Genomic DNA, 27,299 nt, shown 5'->3' on the forward strand with positions numbered 1-27,299 from the left:
AAATATCGCAGTGTTGGAAATGACAAGAGGGTGTTGGTAAGTTAGAATACCAGCTACAACAATAAAAGATCTGGCATTGATTCTCATTTTTTCCACCTCGACCTAGCACCTCTTTTGTGGTTACTTGAGGGTATCAGATCAATTTTGCTTTTTTATTCACCTCATCGCAGTCACCTTGACCCAGATTGTTGAGAATGAGAGCTACCTCATCACCAAGGCTTCCCTGAAAAATACATGCAGCAGTGGCCTAAAAATGATGCCACCCCCTGCCTTACTATTCTTTCCTCTAGTGTGGGTGGCACTTGGCCTGTCAGTAGTTAATGTCAAGTGAGAAGGGAGCTCTGAACTCATCTTCCAGCAACATGCAACATTAGAGCTCTAAAGTGCTGTGCTGCTATTTCAAAGCGGTTTTGTGGTGATATGTGGACTGCGGTGATAGAAAAGCTATCACCATCAGAGTTTTGAACAAAATCTGGCAGCAATTACTGCTATCTGCATCCGTGCAAATCAGTAATCCCAATATTGGCTGTTTAGAGGTCCCATTGTCACAACAGTATAAAAACAAAACATAAAACTCAATTAGACCAATTTTGTTGAGCTCTGCGTTTCCAAAAAATACACATTCTACAAACTCAAGCATGTAAAAGTGGAAGCTTGTTTAATATTGCTCTACCATCATCCTGAAAGGCATAATTAGAGTACACATTGGAACTGATTAAAGTTACAGAATCATTGTCTCCTTTTGCATTAACAATATATACAATATAAAATAAATACATTTACACAAATGGACATTTGTCAGAGCACACAGTATGATACACGTCACAAAAATATACAGTTGATTGTTTACAGATGTGAAGCACAAAGCTTGCCTAGACCTACAGACATGGTTTTTCACTACAGGTTAAACTTCAACTCCTGGTATTTGTAGCTTTTTTGAAACTTTTTTTTCTGCTTTTAAACTTTGCATGTAAGACTGCCATAAATTGTTTGTAGGCAGGTAAACACAGATGCATAAATAATTTAAATACAACCACCAACACCCAACATTCTGTTCTATATAAGAAAAATAGCTGTTTATAATTTTTTCACATTATTTTTGAAACTTGTCTTTTTTTTAAATGCAAATAGTGGAATAAATATTTGTTCTGATTGAAATGCAAGTGCAACTGTTGAGGAGTCACATAATCATATTGCCATAATTAAGCAGGAAAAAAGATAATTGTAAAGAAAAAAAAGGAAGAAAAATTAGATACAGCTTAAAACATAGAACCTTCATTTTAACTATCTCATTTTGCTGTTCTGAGATTTTGCTGTGGGTTCTAACCATAAGCATGCGCAAAATAAACCTTAAATCCATCCCTTGCACTCCACAGAGCTAAGCTCCTGCTACTCAAAATCAGCACCTTACTCCCAGGAGTTGGATTTTTTTTTAAAGGGTCGTGCCAGTTTCTTAGTTCCCTATTCCAGCTATAAACTTCAAGTTATTGACCACCTGAATGAGCTGCTAATGATGAATAAAGTCTAGAATCACAGTACAGTCAATTCTCTACTGAGAAACCACAATCTACTATATAGTCTCGTACGGCTAATGATACACAGTATTTATAGCACAAGGTTGATGCATGCCATCAACCTTTTTGTCTTTTTCTTTTTTTTTGTTCAAAGCACACAATGTAGCAGTAGTTTGGGAAACTTGTCTGCACCAAAAACTTGTAACGACACAAAGCTGGTTTCAACAACCGTTTGAGATGTTTGAACGTAGCCATATTTACAGCATTTAAAAATTAGACATTTACCTATTGTTTGGAAATATTCAAATTCTTTTCTAAGATATACATTGTTATTCTACAATAAACTGTTACACAAAATATCCCTTTTTAAATTAATGATTTAAATGTGTATTGTCGGAAGAGATATTTGTTTTGATTCTTAAACTATTTGTTCTTATTATTAATAGGAGCAATCTTATCACCAGTAAGGAATAGAATACACTATCTCCTGAGGAATTTTACATCCATTACTGTCACTAATTCTACCCTGTGTCTAATGCGTACAATCACAAGAATCTAACACCACAATAAGAACAAGACAACAGTCTTTGAATTCAACTAAAATTAGAACACAGCAAACATGAAACATTGCAAGCTGAACTACAACATTTTTTTTTGTTTCCAATACATGACCTCAGGTTAGGCTCACAATCTTTGATTACATAAGTGTACACAGAAGAGGATGTCACATGGTACAACAGGGAGCAGCTACTAATACTGACATTTTGAGTACTTGGTACAGGTTAGCGCCTTCATTTGTTTTAAATTGGAGCAAATGTAGCCTTTAAGGGGGAGGAAAAACATCTGATTAGTTGCTAAACCAAATTTACACCTTAACAGTCATGTTTTGAATGGTTAATAAATATGCTTGTCACGTACATTATTTTACATTAGTACCATATTTCCAAAGTATGCTGGGGCAAGCTAGTGTATAATCTTGTTGCATTGGATTCAATTGTCAGATCAACTAGCCTATCAATAAAGGTGTAATCTAATTGCAATAATGAACTTGAAGCTATGTATTATTATTACCTTGTGTTAAAGAAGTTGAGGATTTTGACTGAACTGGCACTCAACATAAATTGCATCCATAAAAAGTATGCACCTTCTCATTCGCTATTGCTTAAGATAAATTCACAGATTAATAAAATGGCTGTAGTGGTAAAGCTGGTACAAAAAACCCATAAACAACATCAACAACAAAGGTTTTAAAAAAAGTTTTGTTTGTTCTTCATAACTGTCCATCGTTTTTCCAGCCAGCAAATAAATGCAGTATTTTTTCAGTATTGCGTGACTGAGTAAAGCTTACTATTCCCTGAAATAGACATAGTTCCTAACCTAAGAAAGATCTGGAAGACTTGAAAACAATTAAGGAATTAAATGGCTGTAACTGATCTAAGGTGGAAAAATGCAATGAGAAGAAGCAGCCAATGCAACGCTGCTCCGTTGCCTAATTACAGACTGTTCATATGGAACCTAATACTGCATTCAGTCAATGCGCTGTACTGCTAGGTAAAACAGTTGTCAGTCTGAATCCTTTGTTGATGGGGATATTTCTCTTACTATTAGTTCAGTGGCATCCATAGTCTGGATTCCCATCCTTTGGCAGGGCTGGCTTCCTTCTCTCTCTTCATTTAGAGACCTCATTAAAAAGTTCAACAGCAAAATCTGCATGAAAAAATCCTAGAAGAATGAAAGCTGCTTCACAGTCATACTGCTAAATATCAGTGCAGTTTTTTTTTTCAATTAAACACTACAGTTAACTTTTGTCTGGTTCAATTCCTATGCTTCTTCCCTTTGCTGTGGCCTAACCCATTCTGTGTGTTTTCATGGGAAGGCCTAGGTTCTTCTAGTCAGACCTTGGCCTCCAGCATTTCCAAGAATAGTTTGTGCATGGGAACTTTGCCTTCCAGTTTGATGTTGTAGAAATGCTGCACAGCTTTGGTAGAGGTCTGCCGGAGAAGAGGGAGAGTCATCAGTAGCTTACCAGCACGGCGAGGGTCTTCCCCATGCTGCCCAGCCTCATAGTCCTGCAGGGCCTCATGCAAGACATCTTGCAGCTTCTGGACAGCCTCAACATCTTCTATATGCATTGAATCTACAAGACAACATGAAAGTTCTGTTAACACAACTATAAGTAAAGCAAGAATAGTGTACACACATTTGATGCTATTTTAAAATGTTTAACTTATGGTTGAATGCTGATCAGCTGAAACTTTAACTCAGCTCCACGTTTAAACAGAACAATTCCAACATTCAAATAAAGGAACACTTCACTTTAAAAAAATGTCTGATATTTAGATTATGTTTAATGGCTTTTAATTGCCTAATAACTGTATTTGTTGGATTTTCATAAGCAAAGTATTTGCAAATGTGCCTTTTGTCATTTACGTTCTGTTACTTGTCCTCTACCTAATTCCTCTATCAATTATATGATGAAACTTACAGGAAAGCTCCAAGTAGATAACTACAGCAGTTAATATGGCCAACACTTTAATTTATAATCAATGGGCATTTCACAGTAAAAAGTCAAAGTAAATTTAACACAATGATTGAAAAGGTGAAAAGAACATTCTAAATGGAACAGCTTTCAGTGAAGTGGTGTAAAACAGGATTTTTAGCTGAATATCAAAGGTCCTTCCATTTGTATGAATGCTTTGCTTTCTTAGTTCTGCAATGGATCATTAAGTTCTGATTTAGTTCCAATGTTTTAAACATTTTATTTATTTTGGGAAGATTACTTTTTCCATTTAGTTATACATATATTTCTGCTCATTCTCGAGAGTGCATTTCACAGCACCATGATTCAGTCGTGCAAATGCAGCAAAAAGATCTGGAGTTGTGAGTTTTAATGTTAATAAAACTAGGAGTCTTTTCTACAGCTTGTAGTTTGTAAAATATGATGATTGGTCTGCTTAATCTTCTTGCAATATTTTCTTTTTAAGTTGTTGCAGTATTTTTGCAGCATTCCAGGATAGGTCTTATCACTTTTAGCTTTATATTTCCTGAATTGCTACAATCCAGAAAAACTCAAGTCTTATCTGCTATCGTTCAGCTACAGTGTGATCTTATTCCAAAGCAGCTTAAACCACATTTGACAACACCTAAAAAGCATTTTAGTGCAGCATGCAAAATAGACAACGTGCAAACATACATCACATTCAGGCAAAGTCAAATTGGAAGCAGGGAGAAAGTTTCCAATCCAATTTAGTAAAGTCCGAAAAGAATAGCGTATTACTTGTCTGAAATTGCTGAGTTTAGAAATGTCATTGACAGCTGAAGGGCTCCTGACTTCACACACGCTCCATCGTCTGAGCAGTGAAGTGCCAACAACCGTTGCTGAGACAAATTTTTTTAAAGTGCAACTTTTTGCTGAAACAATTTCCCTCCCATCAATCTGGGAATTTTCGCATCAATATATGAGATGAACTGTTAATTACAAAATCAATTAAAAAATAATTTTCAAAACAGTCACGCTTTGGTTCTCTGGGGTACAATTTGGCAGAAGGTTCATCTCGGACCCACCAAATCAAGAGCTGTCATCCGAAAATAAGCGAAAGCAATCTGGTTTTTCATTTTTCAGCGTGGCTGAGCCCAGCCTGAGATTGATCAGCACATATGGCCTCAGAAAACAAACTGTCAATACTTTGAATGCTGTAGAATTTGAACAAATGGCTGTCCTCCCATTCAGCTACTCATTGCATTCCATTTAACAGATTTTATTGACAGTTTCCTTCTTGTAATTAAAGAGAAAACTACTGGCCGGCAACCAAGATAAAGTTCAAAGATTAGGTCAAAACAAAAGAAGGCAGAGGGAAATAGAGGGACACGGCGTGATTGTCAACGGCACACAACACCAGAGCTGTTATTGACACACAGGTAGCTAACGATCAGCATGTTATTAAAGAGTGATCTATCATGAACTTTATGCAAATGTTAAAGTGCCTAAAGACCACGATAAAGCATTGGGGAGAAGGGAAAGAACAACAAAGCACAAACGATTTTATTCATGATTCATTCCCAATTGCTTCTGCACTTTAAATTCAAATCTGGATAATGTACGTGCTGGAAAAATTAACCTCTTTTGTGCTGGTAAAGAGCTCATGCATTCAGGGGAAACAAAATCTGCTTTTCAGATTTTTATGACAATTTAATGAATGTGCTGAAAGCTTATTGAAAACAGATTTTAATTTCAAAAGCATATTCTTAAACAAGATTGAAGCAGTGCAGTATGTCTGACTTTACTAAAAGAGCAGCATAATTAAGTTTGCAATTTTAAATGATTTTATGTAGAACTGTAATTGGCAACATCAATTTCTCACACACATTGTCAATTGCTTTTGTCCAACAATGAATACTTCAGTAATAAAAACAGAAAGTGCTGCAAAAGCGCTTCTGGCGACACCGTGTTGTTTCAATTCGACTATGACTCGTCTTCAGACCTGACGTTCTTCAGTTATGAAGAAGAATTAGACTCAAAATGTTAATTCTGTTTCTCTCTTCACAGATGCTGCAAGGCCTGATGAATTTTTCCAACAGTTGTTTTTAATTTCAGATTTCCGGCATCCACAATGTTTTGCTTTTAATTTTTAATTGTTGGGCTTGATACAATGTAATGACCTTTCATTATAAACTAAGCTTATATTAAAGACCACACAATGTAGGAACAGAAGTAGGCCATTTGGCCCATCGGGTCTGCTCGGCCATTCAATAAGATCATGACTGATTTGATATGATAATCCCCAACTCCACTTTCCCGCCATATCCCATCACCCTTGATCCCCTTACCGATTTAAAATCTGTCTGTCTCAGCCTTGAATATATTGAATGACCCAGCCTCTACAGCTCTCTGTGGTCAAGAATTCCACAGATTCACTACATTCTGAGAGATAAAGGGCGAAATTCTCCCCAAACGGCGCGATGTCCGCCTACTGGTGCCCAGAACGGCGCCAATCAGACGGGCATCGCGCCGGCCCAAAGGTGCGGAATGCTCCGCATCTTTGGGGGCCGAGCCCCAACATTGAGGGGCTAGGCCGGTGCCGGAGGGATTTCTGCCCCACCAGCTGGCGGAAACGGCCTTTGTTGCCCCGCCAGCTGGCGCGGAAATGACATGTCGGGGCGGCGCATGCGCGGGAGCGTCAGCGGCCGCTGACAGTTTCCCGCGCATGCGCAGTGGGGAGAGTCTCTTCCGCCTCCGCCATGGTGGAGACCGTTGCAGAGGCGGAAGGGAAAGCGTGCCCCCACGGCACAGGCCCGCCCGCGGATCGGTGGGCCCCGATCGCGGGCCAGGCCACCGTGGGGGCCTTGTCCCGCCGGTAAATAGGTACTCTAATTTACGCCGGCGGGACAGGCAATTTATCGGCGGGACTTCGGCACATCCGGGCCGGAGAATCGAGCGGGGTGGCCCGCCAACCGGCGCGGCCCGATTCCCGCCCCCGCCGAATATCCGGTACCGGAGACTTCGGCAACCGGCGGGGGCGGGATTCACGGCGGCCAGCGGCCATTCTCCGACCCGCTGGGGGGTCGGAGAAAGACGCCCAAAGTTCCTCCTCATCTCTGTCTTAAATGGGTCACCCCTTACTCTGATCCGAGACCCTCTCACAAGGGGAAACAACCTCTCAGGATCTATCCTGTCAAGCCCCTTGAGAATCCTATATGTCTCAATAAGGCTACCTCTTATTCTTCTCAACTCCAATGAGTACAAACCCAACCTACTCAACCCCTCCTCATAAAAAGCTCCCTTCATACCCGGGATCTACCTAGTGATCCTTCTCTGGACAGCCTTCAATGCCAGTATATTTTTCCTTAGACAGGGGACCAAAACTGTTCACAATATTTAAACCAAACCAAAACAAATTTCATAGTAGAATTTGCCACCACAGGAGGGATGAAAAGGGTTTGAGGAGTGAGCGAGAAAGATAATAACTTATTGAAATTGTGCCTACAGTCAAGCAAATGTGCCAACCTGAATTAGCAAGTGCTATAGCTTTGAGGGTGACAAACTCTTCTTTCTCCAGCTTCATGCTCTTGTATTTCTTGACCAGCTGCAGTATAGCGTTATTCAGATCAAGAAGCCCAGCTAGCTTCGACTGGTCTTCATCCATGATGTAGTCTTCAGCATACACCAGCTCATCCTCAAAGGACAGTGACCTGTACACAATCCCCAAGATCAGAATCTCCATCCAGGCACTCTGGAGGAGGCTCATCTGATCAGCCAGAGATAATGTGGAGAACCCTGCAAAGAAAAATAAAGGATGTAACAGTGTTACCATGCCACGCACGGTGGAAACATACAGCTAAGATCACGAGAAATATTAAATCGCTTTCATTTCGGCGTTAATACCTCTTCTCACCCATCAAAATACAACTTGACTCAATTCACAGAAACAATACCTTATTTGCACTCTCAATATTGCGAGGGGTTTTATTTTGTGCGTGGGAGGTGGTGAGGGGAAAAATCCTGAGTTCATCAAAGAAGATAAATCAGATGTGTGTGGGGAGAGAAGTTAAATGAGCAGGGATTGCCATTTCTTTGATTAAATGCTATAAATCATGGGTCGGCTCTAAGGAAACTTTATAGGTTTCACTACACTCTCATATTGCAGCATGACAAAACATTTCAAATTTATTTTTGTTCTGTCAGTGTGACCACATATTTAATATCATAATAATATCATCGAATTTTAATATATATTGCTCAACTGTACTGCTCTGATTAATTGTTTCATGATGCAAACGTTGTGATAAGGACTACTTATATTCTAGCAAGGCGGTGATTACTACTGGACTGCTCCCTACTACTATGGTGAAGTAGGAGCATTGCTTCTGGCTGAATCTCATCTCATTTACCCTGTTGCAGACTAGGATGGATTGGCTCCTGAGCAGCACTCAGATTATGCAAGAGGCATAAATGAACATGGTGGTATCACCGTTTTCAAGTGAAACAGGCAGAATTCTACTGCAATTCAAGAATTTAGGTGGGTAACGTTTCGACACAATGGTTTTGTAAGTATCTAAAGTTCAACGTGCTGTGTAAATTGGGTTATATATGATTGAAAACCTTTATTTCTTATTTTTCCTGCAACAATGTCTTGTTCTTCTCAATGGTATTATGTAAGTGAGTGATACTGCTTTTACAATTGGGGCGACAAAGGTAACACAGGTGTGATATGGAATAGCAAATCCGTGCTAGTTTATCAGGGGAGGGGGAGTTTTAAAACATCTGTTCAGGCAAGGCTGTCACACTGAAGGCTTTGCTACATGAATCAGTTTGCTTTATCCCTGTCTAACTAGAACACTAATGGCAAACAGCTCATTATATGTCTTTCAGGCTATTGTTTATACCAACTACAGTACTAATTTATTATCTCCTCACTGTTAAGATCTACAATCTTATTAACAGGACAAGAATGGTTTACAGCTTTTGAGGTGTTTTTTCTGGCCTGCCAATGACATGCAATGGAATGCCAGTTGGCAGAGCAGACCAAAAGCACTTAATAAAATCATCAAAGGGGATTAACCAAGCTTTCAAAGTGAATGTGTGTGCACACACATTTGAAGGGAGTGGGTAAAGGGAGGGAAGGTAACAAATTATGTAACAACTGTCAACAGCCTAATTCATCACCAGACCATTGAACATACCCGTTCATCTTTTTCAACAATACCATTTCTGAAAAGCTCAAATTATCCTGTTTTGATGGAACTGTAGATGGCACCACATAAGTCGACCCAGAAAATAAGACAACAGCATTATATCCACCCCCAAAATCATGTTTTTATATATACTCAGCACATACATCGCCCGCACCAATCCCCCTTTTCACCGTGCCATGATACACTCACATTAGTAATCAGTTTCAAAAGTTTCATCCCACAAATGGATGCTTTACTTACAGGTACCTTCTAACTGAGGTGCAAGGGACCAGCAGGTAATGTGAGCTGTGCTGCGAAGATGCGTGGGAGTTTAAGACACGCCCTCACACAGCACACCCTGCAGGACAAACGACAAAGACACCAAGGCCGGTGGTTTGGTTTTATACTGATTGTAAAAGTCAACTTCCATTTTTGGAGGGACGTTTCAAGGCTTTGAAGGTCAACTTATACATCCACATCTATGGTAATTTGACAGTCCTTGAAAATTGCACAGAGATTATGATGTGAATCAACCCAGGCCCACGATGCAGGCAACAAGCCAACTTTGTGTTGCTTCGGGATTTCAGTGACCAGCTAGCACACACCACTGAATACATCAGGAAAGTGGTCAATACCGTGAGTGCTTGGTCTCACTTACAGGTAGCAAGCAATGCTTAAAGATATCCTGCAAAGGAGGTGCAATCTGACTGGAATAGTTTCTGCCAGATATGCTGGAAGTGAAGTTGACCTGTGAAACATTGAATCATGGCACAACATGGGGAGACAGCAGACTTCACTGGTTTCCGCCACTGTACTGGAGGCCTGAGTGGTGCAGATGGAAGGAAGGAGGGATGCCCTGTTGTCATGATTGACAGGAGGCGCTTCAGACACGCAGTCAGAAGGCAGAGAGAACAGATTACCATGAAGGACATTGCCAGAGTTCAGCTCAGAGAATCTGATATAGGGCGGAATTCTCTGGTCCCCCAGTTGCGTGATTCTCGGTGGTGCATCATTCGCTGGCAGCAGGATTCTCTACTCCCACCGCTTTCCCCATTGAAGCCATCCCATGCCACCGGGAAACCCGCGGGGCTGTGCTGCCAACGGGAAAAGAGAATCCCAACGGCCGGAGAATTCCGGCCATAATCTATAACACGTTCAATGACCTCACGTGAGTGGGGAAGGTCAGTGAATGCATTTCTAAATTGCACATCCCACTCACAAAAATTCGAGCCTCAGACACTGTTCAATTCACTGCACCCCATCTTTCACCTACCAACAATTTCTATTAATTAGGACTCATACCTCACAGTCTTTAGTTTCACCTCATACATTTAGCACCGCTGCAAACCTCGCAGCAACATCTAATAGGCTGCCATTCAACCATGACAACCGCATCATCCAAGCAGATTGCACAACTCTCATTGACATGCTTCCCTCTCTCTTGCAGCAAATAGGTGGTGTACAACCAGAGGCTAAGTGGAGGGGGACAGATCGTTCAAAGAGGTCTAGCTTGCAGAAGTGTTGTTTTTGCATTCCAATGATTTGTTGTATCATACCTCATGTGGGAGCTTGACTTTCATGGTATGCATTTTGTCCACGTATGTGTGGGTTGCCCACCAGAGTCACCACCTATCTCGTTAGCAAGAACCCCTTTTCACCCAGCAGCTATCCTTTGGTTTGCCTACTGACTCAAATGCAGATGGTACTCTGGGCTGACGCAGCATAAAGACACTAAGCATGTCAAGATACAGGACATTGACCTGCATGTTTCGCTGCCGTTGGTCACACACCAGTCTGATATTGAGGGAATGGAATCCCTTCCAGTTCCAATATAGTGTAGAATTGACGTACAACGCATGTAAGACAACGTGCGTGAATCATGGGAAAACCTGTATTGTTAGCAAAGCCATATGCTCGCTCCACCTAATTTGCGATGGCAAATGCGAATGAAATTTGAAATTCATTGAGTTGACAGCCTCAGTAACCTTTCTTGTGCAACAGTGGACAATAAACTACAGGATATTACAAATATTTCTAGATCCAGCCTGAAAGAAGTCAGGCACATAAGATTATTCTCCGCAGTTATCTCCACAGCCAATGGCAATGTGGTCTCTGAGGTTTGAAGTGTGGCAGGTGACATATTTCAGTGAGGATATTTTACTGAAGTGCAGATTTTTCACACATTGTTTCTCACCAAGGTTCAGATTGAAGAACTGCTCTCTCAGTAATCTGTCTGGGAATAGGTTTCGCCTGAGAGCCATTCTCCCCTTCCTCCTCCCTCTTCCAATGACTTATCCTGCTTTTTGTAGTCTCGGTACATTCTCCTAGTCATGCTATATTAAAAGGGGAATGCCTACCAGTACACCCATATCTAGGAGCAATCCACCTTGAAGTCTGCAAATATTCCTTTAGCACCGGTCATACCACTCACTGTCGACTTTTGTAGCTTTAAATAAATTTTAAATGCACTAAACAAATGGAAGCAACACCCAGAATAAAGCAACCAGCAACTAACTGGCAAGTAGTTAATGACCTCTTTAAATAACGTCAGTGGGAGACCCTTTGTGCAGCTGAATGCAGGTTCAGATTTGTGAGGTTAAGAGAGAGCGTGCGCTGGAGTTTTGAACTCCAAAATGGCAGGACTGGTGACAAATCAGCATCACTTGCTGGTTGATGTCATGACCTTCCTGCTCTGCCTTCCGGCAGGCACTCACTGCACTCACACAATCATCCACACCAATATGGCGGCCAGCACCATTTGCCGCATAGATGTACGGATGCCGTTTTAGAATTCCAAGTGAATTTGAAGTGGCCAAAAGATTGGCACAAATGATTCTGATTTTTCACCCAGTAACTTTTATTTGGAAACTGCACTGTTTAAGGTCTTCAGGGATAACATGACAAAAATATTGCGAGGGTCATGGCTGGTTGCTGTCATGATGTATGCTGCCAAATGGTCGCTTTGTTTGACAATGCCGATGCCATTCCCTTCTCAAATTCTGAAAGATTCCTCAGAAATGTTTTATAATAGTGATACGGCCTGCTAACAAGAACACCACTTCACATTTGATTCAATGAGAAACGGATTCATTCTTTTGTTGTAATCCCAGAGTACCACCCCCATCCAACACAAATAGCAGATGGTCTGTATGTGTGGCCTGCAGCACCTTTCTGTGATGAAGCTTTTCTTTTTCCCCCTACCTAGACACTGCTGTTGGTAAATAATTAGATTTACACATTCCCAATCTACACACATCTTCAGTCTAATAATTAAAAGCAGGATGATTAGTTTATTGAGTGGAAGGAGGAACTTTTTTTATTGAGGCCTATCAATGATTTTATCAGGACAGCACTTTAACGGTTGTCATGTGGGTGCAGGCATCCAATTTTTCTTATCTGACTGATTAATACAAACGCTGTTTCAGGATGCATTAATTAACAGATACAAATCTACGTTCTCATGAAGGGATCAATAAAGAGAAGAAAAGAGGCATCAAAGTGAATTTAGTGCTGATGATGGAGAAGGCACTGTATTGACATTTACGTGTGTGGAAACTCCAAAGTCTCCCCAGTTCTGCTGCAGGCCGCCGCAGCGAAGCTGAAGCCAGCGGCACTTGTCTAGCACTTTTGGATAAGTGAAGTGATGCACTTCGGTCAGCTAAATAAGTGCAAGCATCTCTGCGTGAAGGACAAAATATATATGCAAGTGACTATTTAAAAGGCACGCGTATTTAGAAAAAGCAAACAAATGCTTCTTTCCAAAAGTTAACAGTTTTTATCCCAAGTAAATTAACTCTCAAGTTAGAACAGCACTGCTGTTCAATTAATGATTTGGAAAAATGGCCATGTTTGTCGGTTCATCAGCAGGCTGGCTCTTTTCTCATTAGGTCTGTTCACTGGTTCAGTGGAACAGATATGAAAAATACTAATTTTCATGATACAAGTTGGTTAACAGGTTTTGCTAAGCCAGTTGCTGGCAGTCTGCATACAGCTTATGGTCTTGCTCAATACAATGGGGGCTAAAATTGAATAGCCGCTGGAAACGGGCATGAGGATTGTGATGTGTGATTAACCCATTCCTGTTAATGGCAATGCAGACATCATACCAACTTTGTGTTGCCTACTCATTTGATTAATTTCCACATTTAGCCAACCCAACAGCGCTGTTTATTTGCTGGACATCTCAGTAGGGGGCAAATATCGTGAATGGCTAGAACCGCTTATAATTAGCCTGCAACTCTTAAAAGATACAATGTGGATGGAGTAGGTGCAGGGAGTCATGGTTGAAGAGAACCTGACCTAGGGAAGAGTGAGGGAAGGTACGGCAGGGAAGAGGATGGGCTCCAAGGATTTCAGATGCTCCACTGGAATGCTTGGTGAAAGAGGTGGAAAGGAAGAAAAATGGCTTGTAGCTAATTTGGGCGAAGAAGGCCCACAAGGGACACAGACAAAGGACAGTGGGGAAGATAGCTGTGGAGATCAGTTTAGTTCCGAGGACCTGGACTCAGTGTTGCAAGAAGTTCAAATGAACTCATAGAATAGAATCATTACAGTGTAGAAGGTGGCCATTCGGCCCGTCAAGCCTACACCAACCCTCTGAAAGAGCCCTCACCTTATCCCCATAGGGTGGGGAGGCAATGGCGTAGTGGTATCTTCACTGAACTAGTAATCGAGACCCAGAGTAATGCTCTGGGGTTCGAATCTCACTATGGCAGATGATGAAATTTGAATTCAATAAAAATCTGGAAGTAAGAGTCTAAAGGTGACCATGAACCCATTGTCGATTGTTGTAAAAACCCACCTGGTTCACTAATGTCCTTTGGGGAACGAAATCTGTCATCCTTACCTGGTCTGGCTGACATGTGACTCAAGATCCACAGCAATATGGTTGATTCTTAAATATCGTCAGGGTTGGGCAATAAATGCTGGCCCAGCCAACGATGCCCACAACCCATGCAAATAAAAAATAACCCAGTAGTCCCAGTGCTAACCACTGTCCCACCATGCCACCCTCACACAAGTGGTCAAGGTCAGTGAATGCATCTTCTAAGGCCATATCCTACCAACTGCAATAGTCTCCTTGGTCACTGCTAAAACCATCATACCCCTTTCATTTACCAAGCAACAACCTCTATCAATCAGGTTGCATACCTCACTTTCAAAGGTTTCACTTTACCCTAACACACATTTGCAAAGTCTGCTACCTATGCACTGTCAGCTAGTCAAGCATGGCAAGCACTTCACACGAAGAGGCTGCATGACACTTACTAACACTGCCCTTTCTCTCGCAGGACAAGATAGGACACAATCAGAAGCAGCAGGAACTAACTGGGGGCAAACAGATGAACCTGCCCATCCTGACACCCATGGAGGAGATTGTTCGTGCCATATTGAGGCACTTTATTTAGGCCACAGCCAACTGCAGGATTGAAACTATTGAAGGTGAAGGCAACCGCATGCATAATCCTCCTTATCACATCCCATTTCCTCCTCATCCTTCAATCCCTTCTGATATATAAACTCTACATAACATAAACATGCACCTCTTACTTTCCCCCGCCCACCTCTGCCTCCTGACTCCCCACACTACAACGTTACTCTTATTCATTTTTCCTTTCCAGGCAGTGGAGGTTTGCCAAGAGGAGACTTGATGATGAAGCCATAGCACATCATTCAATATCACACTCACTACCATCAGCTCAGAGACTGACTCAGCGCGTATACTAGAGGATAGATTAGAGGCAGGACATGCATGCCGTGAGACAGTGGGCATGAATGGGCTACAGCCAGGGCAGAGGGTAAAAATACACAGGTACCAGTGGTGGGTGAGGTCGCAGACAGAGAACTCAGATGAGGACTTTGATGAGGCAGCATGCTGATGGTTATGCACAACAATGTGCTTGGTGTGTTGGGAAGCCTGCCAGAAAGGCTGCAGTTAATGTCAAGGATCTTGGATCAGGGTCAAGGATGTCCAGCACCGACTTGGCACAGAGTTTGGCGGTCGATAACCTTTTGTCAAAAATGGAAAAATTTAGAGATGTAACGGGCTTTAAGAAAGTACAAAATTAGAGAATTAGTGAATGGGCGAAGAAGAAAAGGGCTGGTCTGTGATAGGGTGGAATGCAGCAAAGACTAAGGGCGGAATTCTCCTAGCCCACCAGCAGTAGGTTTGGTGGTGGCCGGGAGTGGAGAATCTAGCGGGAGCCGAAAAGTCAGAAACCCGCCAAAGTAAAATCAAGTTTCAATTCTCCCAACGGGAGGTTAATGCAGGGTTGATCTTCCCACTGGCTAGTGGCATGAACGCCATTTCCATTTGCATATATGAATGCTCATGAAAACCGCTGCCCACCGGCATCCCATCAGGCCATCCAATCTTGAGTCACGCCAGTGGGAAACCACTTTGGCGTCAAACCTAATTGCTCACGAGCGGCGTGCACAAGGCGGCCTGCAGTTCGCCAGAGGCTTCGGGGTGACTGCAACAACTTTCTGCCACAGTGCTGCGCCGTTCACCACACTGCCGGGGCAGACCGGTTCCTGCCTCCATCTCCATGCTGAGCTGGTATTCGTGGACAGCACTGCACTGCTGGACTCATGGACCCACCTGCGCCACCATCTCAGACACCGGGGCCTTTGTAACCGGCAGCTGATGAGAGACAGATAAATCATCTGCCAACCCGCCAGGTGACTCAGAGGGGAACTTGCCTGTGCATAATTAATGAAGTTCCAAGCACAGAATCTGGTAAGGGATCCCACCATTCTGGCCAGTGGGAAAGCACCGCCGAAGCCCCCCAACACACTTAGTCTCAAAATGGAACAGTACCGCCCAAAATGGCCAAAGGGATGATGATGCAAAGCAAAAACAGCGATAATGTGATTATTAAAAAACTAAAGCTGGGTCTAGAGGAGATGTGAACTCACAGAAATATCATCAACAGCCACCTTCTGACAAAATAGAGGCAGAGATTATTTTGTGAAATAGTCGTACTTATGTTGTGTCTAGCTGACTATAAAGTATCCAATTGAAAGTTGGAACAGTGTTCCTTGAGCTTCATTGGTACAGTGTAAGACAGTGAGTGAAACTTTTCAGACAGTCGTCGACCTCAACTCCTTTTTTTTTTTAAATTTAGAGTACCCAATTATTTTTTTTCCAATTAAGGGGCAATTTAATGTGGTCAATCCACCTAACCTGCACATCTTTGGGTTGTGGGGGTGAAACCAACGCAGACAAGGGGAGAATGTGCAAACTCCACATGGACAGTGACCCAGGGCCGGGATTCGAACCCGGGTGCTCAGCGCCAAACTCCCAGTGCTAACCACTGCGCCACTTGCTGCCCTAACCTCAATTCCTTTGAAGGTCTTACCGCCACAGGCTCCAAAACTACAACTCCAACACTACAACTTCAACACTAAAACTCATTTCTACCTCCATATTATTATTATTATCCCAGGATCCATCAACATGCTGCCTTGGTAAACCCATCATTTTAGCCTGTTTTCATGCCGACCAATACTGAATTCTTCCTATTCTATATATTCCCTCCTTGTCCAGTCGCTCCCCACCTATATCTGTCACTCTTTTGATGCCTTCTAGCACTCTAGCCATTTGCAGTTTCTGACCAATCTCCTTTTCATCACGAATGTCAAATCCTTCTAAACCTCCATTTGCCAGAAGGATGGTCTGAGGGCTCTCTGTTTCTATGGAGGCCCAAACATTCCCATCCATAACTCTCCTCAACCTGGACAATCTTGGTCCCAAATTGAACAACTTATCCTTTAACTCTACTTACTGCCCTCAAATAGGTGTTGCCATGGAAACCCATTTGGTTCTTAGTCATGCCTGCTATTTAGTGTGATGCTGCCTGACTGACTGGATATTTCTGGCATTTTCGGCTTTGATGATAAAGTGCCTGATAGCCAATGTCACATATGAGTGCCACAGTAGAAGATCAAACTGCTGTCACACAAGGTCGACTTTCTGCCTTGCAAGCTCAGCCATCACTGCTGTGGATTACAATGTGGTGAAGGGGTTGCAGGTTGCCATAGCAGTCCAGCAATCTGACCATCAATAGATTACTTGGATTGCAAAGGCTCTACCCTTGAGAAATGACAATGGGTTCCATGGAGCACAAACCTTTCCTCACACAGGAAGAAAACATTCGCCGCTGTAACCCCCTACCCAACCCCAATGCACCTGCCCACCCCTCCCCATGCCCAGCCACCCACAATATCTGCAATATCTCCAATTCCAGCCTGAAATAAGTCAGATAATTCATAGCTCTGGTCACCTTCACAACTTCCAACAATATGGTTCTTGCCTTCATTGAGATTGCAGCTGTGGCTGCAGTAAGTGGAACACAGATGTTTCACATTGTTCTTGCTGTGGTTCAGTTAGGAGAATTGCTCCTTGAACATTGAATGGATATTGCATTCTGCTATGAATCTTTCTCCACCTCCTCCTTCTTCTGGCAGCTTGTCCTGCTCTGTGACCTCTCTGCTCATTCTCCAAATCATGCTGCATTGCAAGGGGAATGTCGACGAGCATACGCTTGTCGATACAACAACCTTGAAGTCAGCAAAAGGTCCTCAGCACCTTCTACATCGCTCCTGTAGATTTCTGCAACTTGAAAGAATTATAGGAAGCACCAAACACTTGTAGAATCATAGCAATGGCGGGAAGAAATAAACGAGCAACTTACTGTAACTAGTTGATGATTGCTATAAATAATACAGATGGGATGTCCTTCTAGATGCTGTGTGTGTGTTCAAGTGTGTGAGGTTAACAGATGAAACTGACTGAAAAAATTACTTCGCAATGGCTTTCTTTGACATGAAATCAGCATTCTACGCTAATTGACATCATGATCTACCTGTCCCACAAACATCCTGTGGATCACTGCAGGTGTTCACTGTGCATGAGGTAATACCTGCAACCACTGGGCATGTGTTACACAAACACAAACATAACTTGGAATTCTAGGGGAGCTTGTAGTGCCCAAAAAATGGTGCCAATGACCTCAATTGCTCATCCAGTGCATTCTTTATTTCAATTTTACCTTGGACAGGGAGAAGAGCTTGGAAGGATGGAAACTATGCTGGCATTCTTGTACCTCACTTGGAGTTTCTAGTTATATTCATTCCAAGCACCCTGAATATTTATGTTGCCACCAAAGCAAGCTTCACTCCAAATTTAACTTCCCCCGTGCACCTCACCCCCCCCCCAAAAAAAACACATAGCTGACTCTGTTTGTAGCCCAGGCAGTCCAGGAAACTAAAATGCAGTATGAGCACAAGGAACTGTAGGACCTGAGTACTACCCATGATCCATCACATGATTGCAGTCTTACTCAGACCATTTAAAAGGCATCAACTGACGGTGAAGTAATGACACCTTCTGGCGATCAATTATGCAACTGTATAGGAAACCGGAGAGCAGACTGCTTGCCTTCTTGGTCAGGTATTGTATGATGTGGACCTAAAGAATTGGGGCTAATTGGACAGGAGGCAAGATACAAAATATGCATTTTTCACTGTTTCAAATCGGTACCATCTTCATAAAAATTAAGGTTTCCAAATATTATTTATGATGCCAATCACGGCGAAACAGAGCAACACATGTCTTGCTCACCATGAAAATTAGGCAGTGCACTTCCTCCACCCCAGATAATTTTTCGTGCAGCCTCTGCCAGGCCAAAGCACATTAGTAAAGTAGCTGATATTCTGGAAGTTGCTTTTGCAATATCTTTGTCTCAGAAGTGATCCTAGATTCCCTCATGGGAGAGTTGGCAGTTTTGTTTTGAATCTCAGTTCATCAATTTTGATGGACTTCAACATTGCAGTGGTCCTTCCTGGTTTTGATTTTCCACAGAAACAAACAAAAATATCTTCAAGCACTAACGTGATACAGGCATGATATCAGCCTGTGACATTACTTTATATAATATTTTAAAATTTGATAATGCTATGTTCAGGCAAAGCAGTCTTTCACTTAAACATAGTCCTTTATCGAGAAAAGCTTTAGAGTTAAGAAATGCAGGAACAGTAATGTTGAAGTACTTTTTTATGTATAGAATTTTTTATTTTTTTTTCGCAACCTCCCTTCCCATCCACTTCATCAAATTGTAACAGCACGGTAGCATTGTGGATAGCACAATTGCTTCACAGCTCCAGGGTCACAGGTTCGATTCTGGCTTGGGTCACTGTCTGTGCGGAGTCTGCACATCCTCCCCGTGTGTGCGTGGGTTTCCTCCGGGTGCTCCGGTTTCCTCCCACAGTCCAAAGATGTGCAGGTTAGGTGGATTGGCCATGATAAAATTGTCCTTAGTGTCCAAAATTGCCCTTACTGTTGGGTGGGGTTACTGGGTTATGGGGATAGGGTGGAGATGTTGACCGTGGGTAGGGTGCTCTTTCCGGGAGCCGGTGCAGACTCGATGGGCCGAATGGCCTCCTTTGGACTGTAAATTCTATGATAAACATGTGTAGAGTTAGCGAACCCAACAAACTACCTCGGACCTTTACAAAACACATGACAGTAGGTGATTTGGGGAGAGAATAAGAGAAAGGACAGAGGACCTGAATTCTATATGATCGCCTAGCTGAAAAGTACAGCATCAGTTATGTTACCCAGGCAAACAGGGTTTTATTATCATTTTTGTTCAATTGTTTGACTAAATGTTGCCTAACTACATGTGAGAAGAATTTGGCTGTAAAATAACATAATACAATAGATAACAGAAGGGGGAGAAAAGTTTCCTAATACTTGTAAAAAGTCAAAACTGGAGTTTGGTTACACAATCTGCTGCACTGCTTACAGCCATGGACAGGAGTTTGCCTGCATTAGTGGTAATACATACACACTGATTTGGAAAAATCTGTTTGAACCCTTGATCCAAGCAATGCTGAGCATTTAGCGAAAAATGCACATAATGTAAATTCCAAAGCAGCATTCTTTCAGCCGTCATTCAAATATATATCCAATGCTCAATACGTATTGAATAATTCTGTTTGCGAAAAGGCAGTGAATATGATGCAAAATAGACCATTTTAACACCTAATCCCCCTGAGTTTGTGTAACAGAGACATACTGATATGTAGACTGGTGCCACTGAGCAGACTGAAGTGGTTTCAGCTTTTATCAGAGGCTGCTTTCATCTCATTGAAACAAGGGATGAAACCCTATGCGGCAACAATACTGGATGAAAAAAAATGCATTACCACTGCCATGTTTATCACAATCCATTTAGGAGCGTTATCATTTGCTCTCGAGGCAGACATCTCAAAGTCTATACCAGGATGGTAAGCTGCATGATTCTAATACACCTAATTAGGAATGCGCAGACTCTTAATTGCATACATTAAGACAATTCATAGCCAAGATTAATTCTAAATATACCCAAGCAGCTGTTTAAGATGCCTGGATTACAGTATGGACTGTACTTTTCCACTTAATTAGATATCAAAATTAAGCAGGAACAAGCATTTTGACATGACAGGATTGAACTGCTGCTTCATGTCCCAGAGCTGCACTTAAGTGACCACTAAACAGAGCCGCACAGATGGAGCAACATTAAATGCTGTACTGGAAAGTAATTTCAAATAATAAAATATCAATATTTACATTTTAATTACTCCTACTGAGAATCACTCTGTCATTTGACTATTGCGAGGACAACATGGGGTAGTGAAATGACATTGGCTTCTTACTGGGAGGACTATTTTGTTTCCATTAAGGAATGACAAGTGATCAGAGCCAACAACACCCGGATTTTTGTAAGAATGATACCATTAGTCCGAAACGGCAGCCAGCATCCACACATAAATGTGCAGGCCAGAGCCGTAGGGTGGTGAAGTGGGGGGAGGGTCACGGGGGAGGGGGCACCTGTGCACTCTGTCAGTAATGACTTTAATGGAATCAGATAACTCTGTACTAGTGAAATGTTCTAGCTCGTTACCTCAAAACTGTGTGATTTTTCCTGCAGCTCCTGCTGCAAAGCTGTTTTGGAGAGTCTGACTCCTTTCTCATCATTTCTGTGAATTTACTGCGCAGAATGCAAAGACATTACTGCACATTCCTCACCCTCCCACTCTAAAATAAATATTAGTTAATATCAGTCAAGATATTTAATCATCAAAACAAGATCCCTTCCTAATGAGCAGGATTTCTATTTTATCGGTGTAACCTTTTTAATTGTAGAATTTATCTTATGCTCTTATTAGTGTAAATATTAAAGAATATGATAAAACAAATTGCAAATGCTAAGAACAATCTTTGTATTACAGCATTAGCAACTGAAAATCAGAGAATCATAGAAGCAGAGCAGGAGGAGGCCATTTGGCCCATCTGGTCTGCACCGACTCTCTGAAAAACACTCTACCCAAGGCCACTCCTCCGCCCTATCCTACCAAACCCCTAACCTAACCTACACATCTTTGGAGACTATGAGGCAATTTAGCATGGCCAATCAACCTAACCTGCACATCTTTGGACTGATACATTCTAATGTTGCATTCTAATTTTGATAGCAATAGCTCAAAATAATATTAGATTTTTAAAGGGTAAACAATGGGTACTGCTATAATATATGATTCATTTTAAATAATCCAATGCCTAAGTATTGTCTGCTGGATTCCTGCAATGACACACAGGCATTCCTGCATGATTTCAAAACGACATTGATAATTGGGTATATACTTGAAAAGAAAAAAATGCAGGGCTCTTGTTAAACAGCAGGAGAGTGACAGGGTCACCCTTTGAAAGAATGGCACAGGCATGATGGGTTAAATGGCCTCTTTCTGCATGGTTCTATAACATATGAGCATCTGTTAGATAAGAACAAAGAACAAAGAAAATTACAGCACAGGAACAGGGGCGAAATTCTCCCCCAACGGCGGGATGCCCGCCGACTGGCGCCAAAGCCGGCGCAAATCAGATGGGCATCGCACCGGCAAAAAGGTGCGGAAGTCTCCGCATCTTTGGCGGCCTAGCCCCAACATTGAGGGGCTAGGCCGACGCCGGAGGGATTTCCGCCCCGCCAGCTGGCGGAAATGGCGTTTGTTGCCCCGCCAGCTGGCGCGGAAATGCGGCGCATGCGCGGGAGCGTCAGCGGCCGCTGTCAGTTTCCCAGCGCATGCGCGGGAGCGTCAGCGGCCGCTGTCAGTTTCCCGCGCATGCGCAGTGCGGAGAGTCACTTCCGCCTCCGCCATGGTGGAGACCGTGGCAGAGGCGGAAGGGAAAGAGTGCCCCCACGGCACAGGCCCGCCCGCGGATCGGTGGGCCCCGATCGCGGGCCAGGCCACCGCGGGGGCACCCCCCGGGGTCAGATCGCCCCGCGCGCCCACCCCAGGACCCCGGAGCCCGCCCACGCCGCCTGGTCCCGCCGGTAAATACCAGGTTTGATTTACGCCGGCGGGACAGGCAATTCCTGGGCGGGACTTCGGCCCATCCGGGCCGGAGAATCCAGCGGGGGGTCCCGCCAACCGGCGCGGCCGGATTCCCGCCCCCGCCCAATCTCCGGGAGCGGAGACTTCGGCGGGGGCAGGGGCGGGATTCACGGCGGCCAACGGCCATTCTCCAACCCGGCGGGGGGTCGGAGAATGACGCCCCTGGACCTTCGGCCCTCCCAGCCTGCACCGATCCAGATCCTTTATCTAAACGGGTCTTCTATTTTCCAAGGATCTACTTCCCTCTGTTCCCTGCCCGTTCATATATCTGTCTAGATGCATCTTAAATGATGCCATCGTGCCCGCCTCTACCACCTCCGCTGGCAAAGCGTTCCAGGCACGCACCACCCTCTGCGGAAAAAACTTTCCACGCACATCTCCCTTAAACTTTCCCCCTCTCGCCTTGAAATCGTGACCCCTTGTAATTGACACCCCCACTCTTGGAAAAAGCTTGTTGCTATCCACCCTGTCCATACCTCTCATAATTTTGTAGACCTCAATCAGGCCCCCCCTCAACCTCCGTCTTTCCAATGAAAACAATCCTAATCTACTCAACCTTTCTTCATAGCTAGCACCCTCCATACCAGGCAACATCCTGGTGAACCTCCTCTGCACCCTCTATAAAGCATCCACATCCTTCTGGTAATGTGGCGACCAGAACTGCACGCAGTACTCCAAATGTGGCCTAACCAAAGTTCTATACAACTGCAACATGACCTGCCAACTCTTGTATTCAATACCCCATCCGATGAAGGCAAGCATGCTGTATGCCTTCTTGACCACTCTATCGACCTGCGTTGCCACCTTCAGGGTACAATGGACCTGAATTCCCAGATCTCTCTGTACATCAATTTTCCCCAGGACTCTTCCATTGACCGTATAGTCTGCTCTTGAATTAGATCTTCCAAAATGCATCACCTCGCATTTGCCTGGATTGCACTCCATCTGCCATTTCTCTGCCCAACTCTCCAATCTATCTATATTTTGCTGTATTCTCTGACTGTCCTACACAGACAATTCACTATAACCTGCAACTCCATCACCTTTTAATAGCTATCTTGCTTAAATTGATACCTGAATCAACATTGTCCAATTGAACAATGATTGAAGAAATACAGCTAACAAATGCTGACCATTTTATTCACCATCTTAATCTACATTATCCAACCTGAATTTCATAGTCCTACAGCCAGCATTAGGCCTTTATAGCATTACTTCAGGAATAAGACAATGAATATAAACACACACAGAAAATCCAATTCTCAACCAGAGTAAATCCAGCCTAAGTGGTAACTGAGTGACAATCTTTAATTTGGTCAATTACCTCTTATCATGCTGATTATTACTTCGAAAAACTGGGCTTCAAATGCAACTCTTTTCAACAGGGCAATGTTTTTATTCATTAAACTCTTAATCGTATATTGAAATGTCTTCCAGTGGTTTATTAAAAGAGTATTAAAGGCCTGCCATTTGTAATATTGCAGAAATTAAAGCAATTAACAGGATAAAGTTTTTTTTAAGCAAAGTTCACTGTTCACTCAAAAGCATTTCTTTTGTATATATGCTCCACACAACAGCAAGGAAAATCAAACACTTTGATGCATTATTTGGCATTCCATTTTTGATATTGATAGAAAGAAGCGCTAAACAAGGACAGTTTTTTTAAATGCCTGCATTTTCCAAGTCACTCAATTGCTTATCAGCTATACCAAAAACACTGAATGAGGCAAATAGCGGTGGAAAATGGCAGATGTGACAAGTCTAATCTAGGGTACTATGACACTACATTTTGTACAAAATACTTCATTTGTGATTGCTTGAGAGGAATTTTCCTTAGTTCAGTGCATCTTACAAATCTAGGCTCAATATATCAGATTCCCTGAACACTCGTCTCCTTCATGCTTTAAAGGAAAGCCACTTCCCCATTTCACAGACCGAGTACCTTTTAATTTCAAAAAAGCCATGGTTCAAAATCTTAATTAATTGTTTCATACTGCTTCAGGATCATTATGCAATGTAATAAAGGACATGTAATTATGAAATTTTACAGCCATTACTGAGGCTGATGGCTCGTATTTCATCATAAGCTTCACCCAATGGCTTTTAGCTACTCCAGTTTCTTTGATGAAGTACAGACAGATCTATCACCCCCAAACAATAACCAGCCCAGGCATCTATAATAGCTACCTACAGATGAAGCAATAGATAAAGATAAACTATAAATCCCTGCACAAATGCAACCACAATGCCTTGGATTGACAAAAGAAGAGGATGAGCTGTCTATGGAAGGCAGCAGCTGTGCATTAGGGCATCCCTCTCCAGCTATCTGTTAGCTGCTCTGTCGTGTTATACTGTTTCTTCTTCCCTCAGCAGTCCCCAGTAGATTTCTTCTTGAAGTCTATAGCTCCTTTCAGCTAATTCAGCAATTTTTAAAAAGAACTCTACAGACCCCAAGTGTATGACAGTAACAAATGTGTTGAGAGATGGGGATCCTCACAAAAGCTAACACTGCTACGAAGGAATGGGCCAACTGTGTATATCCTGTTCCTATTTTTCTCTCTCTCCTTTTATTAAAATCTGAAACAAATGTTCCCTCATGAACCATTTCAATGTATGGACTCTAAAAGGACGAAGGCATCACCGGTAATTAGAAGCATATATACTTATAGAAGGTATTTTATTGTACATTTGTAGAAAACAGGTTCCTAATATGGAAACTGTGAATATGTTTGCACAAGTGTACAGCAATGGGAAAGAAAATCATTTACATGATATCCCTCAGATATAAGTTCGCAATCTTATCCCACCCAATTAGCTTTGCAGTGATGCCTTAGAGCGGTCAGGAATATGTGATTATTCCATTAACCCATCCCATCACCTCCACAACAAACAGTGAACCAGGAAAGAGAGCAAACAAATGAAGCATCTAATATTTATCCAATATGTGTAGCTTAAATACTGGAAATGTTGGGTAAGCAGGAAAAGACAATTAAATAACAGTTCTTTCTAAAAGCCCATTCATAATGGAATCCTTCTTCCAATGTCTGGTCAAATAAATGCAGGTTATAAAATATAGATATCCCTCCTTTTTTCTCAGATGAGCCACTTGTTCAGTTCATGTGTTTTGTTCTAACTGGAGTAATAAGGCACTGTAGCACTTTGTGATTTACCAACTAGGGTGGTCATATTATAATCAAATTCTGGTTAAAAAATAATACATTTTGGAAAAAGCTGATAGCGAGAGTATAGGATATTTTCAGGGACTAAACAAAAAATATTAATGAGTGGATTTTACTAGGAGCAATAGAGGCAGAAAACATGGGTGAATCTCTTTAGCCAAGATAAAACTGCACTGCTTGGCAAACCTAATCTTACACAGTTGTCTGATACAGAAGCCTATGGGCTTTTGTCAGAAATGCCAGTTCCTCTTTGCCCTCACCCTGGAATCCCTGCTTAGCCTGATGCATTGCTCCCATCTGCTGATGTGCAGAGGTTATAATACTTTAGTAGACTCAGACAGCTCGTATCCAATTCCATTTCCAAGGCCTGCCAGCCCTGCCTGCTTGTTCTCTGATGGAAAGGATGGCCCATTTGAACAGTTATTGGGGAAAGAAATGGCCATTTCATGCTTGTCTGTGAACTTTGCATGAACTGTGAGGAATAATGTACTGTGATGACAGCCAAGTTATTCCTTACAGTAAATTTGCTGTCTGGAATGAACTGAAATAGTGTTTGGTTTGTGTAATTACGTCCATCTATCTTTATATTCCAGAGGCATATCGCAAATTGAAAATACTAAAAATTGACTGTTCATTCTGATATTTAATGATTGCCAATGACACACCAATGATTTATTGGTTACTTACCGATGTGACACATTTGCATCTTATTAGAAGAAGATTACCATTCCTTGAATTCTGAACACAGCTGATCACGACTGATGGATTGATTTGATTTGCAAATGTAATCAAACTAATAAGAGGGAAAAATGTGCAATAATACCTTGTTTTTCGTCTGGCAATCACTCCCTGCCAACAGGCTGATATCCCTGACTAAGCAGCCTCAGAAAAGCATTTCTTGCCGCTTCGCAGGCAAAATGCTTCTCTAATGAAAATTATTTTTTCACCCGCCACATTCTAACTATCTTGGCAATATACTGTCAAGCCAGCTGTGTTTGTTACAGTTTATAAAGGCCACCATCAGTCGCTAGGCTGCTCTAATTTCAGCGCTGTGTTTTTATAAATAAGAGTCTTGTCTAAAAGCAACATTGAATGGTGTGAAAGAGACAGTATATCATTAGCTCCATCTGCTCAAGCCTATATCCTTATTTTCCTTTAAATGATAAAAAATAATTGCATGTCTTGACATTACACTCTTTTAAAGAGGACGGCCTAAACAGAAATTAACATTTTTGCCAGCACTGAGGATAAGTTCAATGGGCTCGCCATTATCTCCAGTTAAAATAAACTGGAAGTCGAGGCAATACGGATTTTAATGCTGTCATTTTAGTTTATTTGCAGGAGCAAACTACACTACCCTTGGAAAATTATATAAAGATTATGCCTGATAACTACCTGGGTCCTGATTCTAATACTACTAAGATGCAACATTTCCACCAGATATCTTCAAAAGTAACATAGCAGGTTTTCTAATTGGGGGAGGAAGTGGCGCAGATTC

At 42.3% G+C, this 27,299-nt stretch overlaps 1 protein-coding gene across 10 annotated transcripts in view; it reads right to left on the bottom strand.

Moving 5' to 3' along the window:
* Positions 1-641: 641 nt before the first annotated feature.
* esrrga (estrogen-related receptor gamma a) overlaps positions 642-27,299 on the bottom strand; it is a 317,510-nt gene continuing 290,852 nt past the window's right edge. For 9 of the 10 annotated variants that reach the window (XM_072509199.1, XM_072509174.1, XM_072509207.1 and 6 more), the window contains 2 exons: positions 7,519-7,788; positions 642-3,651 (listed from right to left, as the gene is read on the bottom strand). In XM_072509199.1, coding sequence (XP_072365300.1) covers positions 3,407-3,651; positions 7,519-7,788 — 515 coding nt within the window. In that variant the 3' untranslated portion in view covers positions 642-3,406. The remainder of the gene's footprint in view (positions 3,652-7,518; positions 7,789-27,299) is intronic. The other variant, XM_072509232.1, reaches the window with a different exon arrangement.

The sequence above is a fragment of the Scyliorhinus torazame genome, chromosome 1 (assembly GCF_047496885.1).
Source record: "Scyliorhinus torazame isolate Kashiwa2021f chromosome 1, sScyTor2.1, whole genome shotgun sequence".
Classification (NCBI taxonomy): Eukaryota; Metazoa; Chordata; class Chondrichthyes; order Carcharhiniformes; family Scyliorhinidae; genus Scyliorhinus; species Scyliorhinus torazame.